The sequence below is a fragment of the Antrostomus carolinensis genome, unplaced genomic scaffold (genome assembly GCF_000700745.2).
Source record: "Antrostomus carolinensis isolate BGI_N321 unplaced genomic scaffold, ASM70074v2 scaffold3901, whole genome shotgun sequence".
Lineage (NCBI taxonomy): Eukaryota > Metazoa > Chordata > Aves > Caprimulgiformes > Caprimulgidae > Antrostomus > Antrostomus carolinensis.
Window position 1 is genome coordinate 44,249 of NW_010291850.1, and position 7,809 is coordinate 52,057.

The 7,809-nt window shown below is 44.4% G+C and overlaps 1 protein-coding gene across 1 annotated transcript; it reads right to left on the reverse strand.

Annotated features, from left to right (window-relative positions):
• Positions 1-40: 40 nt before the first annotated feature.
• On the reverse strand, positions 41-4,337 carry APOBEC1 (apolipoprotein B mRNA editing enzyme catalytic subunit 1). Its single transcript, XM_010176746.2, has 5 exons — positions 4,316-4,337; positions 3,001-3,028; positions 1,768-2,156; positions 432-550; positions 41-64 (listed from the first exon to the last, which is right to left on the reverse strand). The coding sequence occupies exons 1-5, from the start codon at positions 4,335-4,337 to the stop codon at positions 41-43; spliced, it is 582 nt and encodes a 193-aa protein (XP_010175048.2).
• Between the last annotated feature and the right edge of the window lie 3,472 nt (positions 4,338-7,809).

A 7,809-nucleotide genomic window follows, 5' to 3' on the forward strand; every position in this document is an offset into this window, starting at 1 on the left:
GAAAGTGAATCCCATCTGGGCTTTTGAACTAGCTTAGCGCTTAACTAAAATCGGTGACCCTGTCCTGAGAGGCAAAAAGAGTGTATTTGAACAATGTTTACACGGCTGTATGAAGTTTTAGGATCAAATAGCTCCAGTAAGCTGCAAGCTAATGAACTTGGCGCTGATCTGGGTAAAGAGTTGAAATAATTTACCCTTTCCTTAGTAAAAAACCTGAGAGTATTGCTAAATCTCTTCTCTACTCCTGGCCACAAAGGCACAATGTAGCAGCGCCGTTCTTGGCAATCTCTTTCCTGCTTGGTCCTCTGTTCATGCAGCATCAAGCCCATGCTTATTTTTCCTACTACCTAACACCATTGCCAGGATCCTCCAAATCTCCTTTTCCTAGGATTTTGCATTACTTTTCACTCTCACTTCAAGTGCCTACTAACCAAAAGGATATGACAGAGCTCTCTACAATTCACAAAGATGTATGGAGCAAAGTTCCAAGGCCAATAATCATCTTCTCCATGTGGGTATGCAACAAATGTTTTCCAGCAGTAACTGTAATCTGAAAAGAGAGATATTCAATCACTCTTGATGAAAGGCATGCCCAGTTCTTTCTTCATGAATGTCAGTCAGTCACTTCTTTCTCAGTAAGACAATGGTGAAGGGCAGGAGAAAGATATTTATCTGAGGGTATTCATGCAAGAGACCAACAATGACTTGCAACTACATAAATAAGTTAGTGGAAAGGGGAACCAAAACTCTACTAATAGCAGTATGTCTAAAAAGGGGAATTGCCAGAGAGAGAGAGATCACTGTGGTGGCTTGGGCAACCCCTGTCGCAGACAGCACGTCAGGGCATGAAGCCAGAGCACACTGTCCAAGGGAGAAGGAATTGGTGAGTGGCAGGCTGCTTCTTTGGGCAGGACTGAAAAGGGAAATGGCACTCGCAATCAGGGCTGCTCAGGCATACTTTTTGGTAGCCTTGTGCTTGATCACAGCAGCTTTGGGTAAGACAATCAACTTGTTGCTTCAGAATCTGTCTGACTTATCTTGATGATCAGGGAAAACATGGAATGAATAAGCAGTTGCATATTGATCTTAGTGTTGATAGGATGGCTGGAGCTTCTGTCTGTGCTCTGGTGGTATCATCTCAGAGGCAAGTTCCCCAAGATAAACAGTGTCCTTTAAGTTTATATTTGACCTGGTGGGTTTTGTAGTGGCACATTCCAGTAGTAAGTAACCAGACACATATGCTAGATTCATCTCTTCAAATGTACATTCCTTTCTATGAGCTCCTTGTCTGGATTATTTTTACAGCCAAACATCAAAAGGCAAGCAAGATATACATACAAAAAGACACACATGCGAGATACAGTTGTTCTCTGTGATGCATCATCTGAAAGTCTCCTTTAGATATGTCTCCTTCTCTTCTCCAGCTATCAAGGGAAACCAATTACTGCAGCTGGCAAGCTGATCTGCATATATATGCTAGGAGACACAGGTTCTATCTTACTGTCAGGATTTTCTATTGTATATAAAGGAAGCATGGTTGACTAGAGAAAGACATAACTGTCCTTGTTCAGATTTGGCAAGAGGAAATGACCATGCTGGTCCTGTGGTTGTATGGGATTGGGGAAAAAAACAAGTGGCAGTTTTGCACTCACTAGTCCTCCCCAATGCCAGTCACCAACACGATTACAAAGCACAACTGCTGAGAGTGCACATCATCCCAGAACTTTCAATTGACACCTAGGCAAAGCCAAAGAGTAGTTGGATTACCTGCAAGATTCATAATACGTATAATGACTCCATTCATTGCCAGGTTCCTGAGACCTTGCCGGTTACGGATATCCAGGTGCTTGAACAGCTTGGCTGCGTATATTTTCAAGGTGACATTGGGATGTAACCTCAGGAACTCCAGAATTTTTGTGGAACATTTCCCACAGGGAGTGGTAGATAGGACCCAGGTGATGGAGCAAGAAACTGATGGCCTGGAATTGAAACGATTTTCCAAGAAGTTGACTTCAGCATGTTGGGTAGAATTATTTGAGCACCAGTTCCTCCAGATGGTACCTGTGCTCCATCTGATTTCATACAGCAGGTACACCATGTTTGGATATTGTACAGGCAAATAATTTCTTTTGAAGTCATTTGGCTGCATCTTCCACCTGTGACAAAAGTACCAGCAGCACTATGACCCCACCACTTCAATAATGTTTGGTCCCATTGCCTGCTCTCAACATCAGCCAAGCCTCCCACTCTTGACCTTTCCCATCACAAAGGAGCAGCTTGAAGAATATTGCAATCTAATGTCCTAATTCTGGAATTTTATGAAGGCTCCAGAATTATTTCCATAGAACGTCACAGAATCACACAGAATCCCAGAATGGTGGGGTTGGAAGGGACCTCAGGAGATCATCCAGTCCAGCCCCCCTGCCAAAGCAGGCTCCCTACACCAGGTTGCACAGGAAAGTGTCCAGGTGGGTTTGGACATCTCCAGAGATGGAGACTCCACACCCTCTCTGGGCAGCCTGTCCCAGGGCTCTGGCACCCTCATAGTAAAGAAGTTTTTCCTTAAGTTTGTGTGGAACTTCTGGTGTTCCATTTTGTGCCCATTGTCCCTTGTCCTGTTGCTGGCCACCACCAAAAAGAGCCCGGCCCCGTCTGTTTGGCTCCCACATTTCAGATATTTATAGACATTGATCAGATCCCCTCTCAGTCTGCTCTTCTCCCATCTGAAGAGTCCCAGCTCTCTCAGCCTCTCCTCATAAAGGCAGGAGTTGTGTCCCTGGTGAAACACCCACAGCACCTTCCTGAGAAGTGTTGGGAGGCTGAGCAATGCCACCACTACTCTGAAATCAGCACTGGTCAAAACAGTGAGACAACTGGAAACGAAGATCAGAAAAAGGGATGGTAAGAGGAAAACAAGGAACAAGGCTTCTTAGCTTTGCTTGTCTCTAGAAATTTCCATGGGGCCCCAGCAGCTCACAGTGATGGAATTATATATCTTACCCTTGGTTGTTCTCTCTGGGTGAAGGACCTACATAGAGAAGATTTGTGAATCACTGGGGATAGTAGATCAGCAAACAAAATTTCCTCTACACCTCCTGCCCTGGCCCCTTTCAATCTATACACTCCCTGACAAATCTCTTTTGTCTAAAAGGGCTTAACAAGCATTCCCTGCACAGCAGAATAACCTCTCTGGGCTGCAAGAGTGGTGGATTTCTACCTGGAGCTAAACTTGATGGTTGTTTAAACTATGCTGTACATGGAGCCTTGCTCACTTTAACACATTAAGGTTGACCATGGTCTCACCCAAGTTTAACTTCACTGATTTCAGCAGTACTGCATCTGCTTTTCCCTACTGGACAAAACTTGAGTTATTTTCCTGTTGGTAATGTCAACCGAGGCAAAAACATTTCCACAGCCAACAGTTCTTTCTTTTCTTAGTTATGAAACTGTTTCAAAAGCTGAAAAAATAGCAGTACCAAGGAAAAAAAATATCAGTGCAGAAAGGCAGGTGATTTCTGACTAACAAATACCAATGGGGTGACACCACAGACCTGCCTAATTATATATATTTTATCTCTTGTGGTGGAAAAGAAGATCAACCCTATGACTCATTCATCCCTTCTCAACTGAGGGTCTAGATGAAAACAATCCCAGGTGATCAAGGCTGAGGTGATCCATCCATAGAAAGCTTAAGGATCTAAGAACTTTCATTTTATTGGAGAAAAATAATTTACTTAGAATTAAGATACTAAAGACACTTTTCTGTAACTCATAGCTCTTTAAGAGGAGGAATTATGAAATATACACAGTGAAATTCCATTTCAGCAGAAATAAAATAGCCTTCCACATCAACAGAGACCTGATCAGCTCCTTGCACAGCCTTATTGCACTGATTCTTTAAGAGGCATTTTTTAGTTTATTGCATAGGAAATAAAAGAGGTGAAAAAATGAGCCAACTCATTTGCTCCATTCTTAATCACCTTTGAGATATTTTTCACATTAAGAGGTCTTTTGGAACCTGAAATCTTCCTATCTAATGCCGCATCAGGATTAACAACAGGAGGCATTAACATTTTGAAGCTGGATCTAAGACTCAAGATATGGTAATGCATTCAAAGAGATGACACACACATATCCACAAGTGTCTCCTCTATATCTTCACGTGTCAACACACACATTTGTCTGTACTCACCAGTTCCTTAGATACAACTATAGTAAATATCAGATAAAACTACAGTAAATATCAGAAACAACTGCAGTAAATATCTACACTGAATACAGAGAATAGACCTGTTCTTCACATACAGGTACTTACCTCTATCAGTGACAGCAGCCATGGATATTTCTGGACTCATCTGTTGCCTCCTGGGTGATGGATTTCCCTTTATTAGTCTTACATTTGTTTCAGTTTCTGTTCCTGAAGATGAAACTTTGGCCGTTAGTAACATTACTCAGCTGAATACTTCCTCATGGTGATTTGCTCTTATACAAATAAACTACTCCACCAGCAGAAACTGAAAGCAAGTTCCTGGCGATGAAAGACTGTAAAAGAGAGTGAGTCCCATTCAGAAGTGGATCTGGGGGTGTAAACAAGGTTGCCTGCCAGAAGCTGGAACTTACAGGTGAGCCATTTTTTTTTTTCACAGTGTGGAACAGAAATTGTATCTCTTTATTACCACTAGCCCCAGAGTAGAAAAGCAGCTCTTCTCTAAACACCCCAATGCACCAAGAGAGAAAGAGCATCTACACAAATGGCATCAAGTCACAGAGCTGTGGCATGGCAGATAACTTGTTTGGCACCCAGATATCATCAGGAAGTTGAGCAGAACCCAGTGGAGAGATGGAAACACAAGACATTGCCTGCAAAAGCTTGTGATTTTATGGATCTCCATCAGGTGGTGATGATTACTGACGTTTCCCTTCATGGGAACACTCTGTGGAGCTCCAAGGACTGTTATCATAGAATCATAGAACGGTTAGGGTTGGAAGGGACCTTAAAGCTCATCCAGTTCCAACCTCCCTGCCATGAGCAGGGACACCTTCCATTAGACCAGGTTGCTCAAAGCCTCATCCAGCCTGGCCTTAAACACTTCCAGGGAGGAGCAGCCACAGCTTCGCTGGGCACCATGGGCCAGTGTCTCACCACCTTCACAGCCCAGAATTTCTTCCTCACATCTCATCTCAATCTCCCCTCTTCCAGTTTCAAGCCATCACCCCTTGTTCTACCATTAACTACCCTTATGAAAAGTCCCTCCCCAGCTTTCTTGTAGGCTCCTTCAGGTACTGGGAGGCCGCTATAAGATCTCCCCAGAGCCTTCTCTTCTCCAGGCTGAACAGCCCCAACTCTCTCAGCCTGTCCTCACAGCAGAGCTGCTCCAGCCCTCAGATCATCCTCATGGCCTCCTCTGGACTCGTTCTAACAGGTCCATGTCTCGCGCTACAGAACAGGACACAGCACTCCAGGTGGGGCCTTACAAGAGCAGAGTAGAGGGAGAGAATCATCTCCATCGACCTGCTGGCCACCCTTCTCTTGATGCAGCCCAGGATACAGCTGCTCATACACTTTTGAATCTGGGTCTTCATGTAAGCAAGGAAGACTCTATGTGTGTGAGGATGTCACCGAAATCAGGAATGAACTTCTTTACACCAATGCAGACTGAAGAAGCAGCCATTCTGTACTGCAACACTGGATGCACAGGGAATTGTTCCACCTATCGTGCATGACGACTCGTATTTCTACAAAAGCTTTATCCTATCAAAACATGCATATTCATTACTTTGCCAAGAAATTATTAACATTCATTACATTTCCACGAACTCATTAATGTATGTAAATGTCCTTTTTGCATGTGTACTGGTCATCTTCAGGGGTCCTCTCGTGGTCACCGAAACTTTTCTCACTGTGTCCTTTGGCTGGGCTTTTCTTCTGTGCATGTGTAGTTCATCTCTTGGCCTGTTTACAACACTTCTGTCTCCACAAAACTGGTTTATTCTGACATCACTACCTTATTGCAAAGTTTTGATGCCTCAAGTCTCCCCATTATCTATTTCAGATGACAAACTTGACTGGGCCCAGCTGATATGTAACTGTCTTCTAATGTCCTATTGTTTAAGCAGAAGGGGATGTTCTCTCAGAATGGTATGAAGAACACCTCTATAGCGGTGGCCAGCGACTGGGCTGACACTCTCAGGTGAACTTTAAGCAAGCTGCCCAGCCTCCAGGACAGCTATGGCAGTGAACAGCTTGTTGTGGGGGGGACACCCAGATATTTATGAAATTTCACAACTGAGAAGAGCTCTGCACTCACATGGGCACCCTGAGAGCAAGACCTGAGCCAGGTGGTGAGTATCTGCAGAAGCTATTGGTCATGACAGGACTTCGAGCTGCTTCTGAGGTGGTTGGTACTGAGACACAGCTCCTCTTAGCACCCCAACTGCCAGTGGTGGGATGGATGTTCAAAGGGAGGGCCTCTACTACACATCACGCAAATGAAGCCACATGGAGTAAGTGGGTCACGCTGATCACACAAAAGGCTTGAACTGGAAGCCCCAGTTGTCCAGGAATTTTGGAAGTGATCACAAACTGGCCAGAGGGCAAAGATTTTGGAATGTCGAGGAGGTGACGTGCTGAAGAGGCTCCATCATATAATGAACTACCAGATAATGAGAAACGATATGCCCTATTCACTGATGGCTCCTGTCGGATTGTAGGGAAGTATCGAAGGTGGAAAGCTGCTGTGTGGAGCCTATATGCCTTAGTTCTATAATGGGTTCTGTCGTATTGTAGGAAAAACATCAAAGGTGGAAGCTGCTGTGTGGAGTCCTACATAACGAGTTTCAGAAGCTGCTGAAGCAGAAGGTGAATCGAGACAGTTTGCAGAGGTAAAAGCCATCCAACTGGCTTTAGATATTGCTGAGTGAGAAAAGTGGCCAGTGACTATTTAACTACTATATTAAATGTGTATATATATAAGATTGTTTTAACACACTCTGGTCAGGTCTGCTGTTATCCCAACCTTTTGGCTCCACGTTGGGCACCCAAAGTGACATGGTTTAACCAGAGACGGTCACTGCCCCACCCCACCTCCCCACCCTCTGGTGGTATGGGGAGGAGAAAATATAAACGAATGGGGCTCAGGAGTTGAGACACGAGCAGTTTACTGGAATGGTAAGGGAGAAACAACACTAAACAACAACAACAGTACTAATGAAAGAATATACAACACGAGTGATACATGGAACCAAACGGCACCAGCCGACCTGCTCCCGAACCGCGGTGCCCAGTACCCCTGCCTCTTCCCAGAACTTCCCTGCTTAAATACCGAGCATGATGTCACATAGTATGGAATACCTACTTTGGTCTGTTTGGGTCAGCTGCCCCTGCTGCTCTCCTCATAGTACCACAGAATCATAGAATAGTTTGGTTGCAAAATACCATTATGATCATCTAGTCCAACCATAAACCCAGCATTGCCAAGTTCACCACTAAACCATGTCCCCAAGTACCACATCTACACATCCTTTAAATACCTCCAGGGATGGTGACCCCACCACTGCCCTGGGCAGCCTGTTCCAATACTTGACCACCCTTTCAGTGAATAATTTTTTCCCAATATACAACCTAAACCTCCGCTGGTGCAACTTGGGCCATTTCCTCTTGTCCTATCACTTGTTATTTGGGAGAAGAGGGCAATACCCACCTCATTACAACCTCCTCCCAGTTCTCTGTGAGCAATTTATTACATCCTAACCAAACCCAGGACAGCCAGGAAGCTGGGTGTGCTCTATGAGACGGTGAAAAACCAAAAG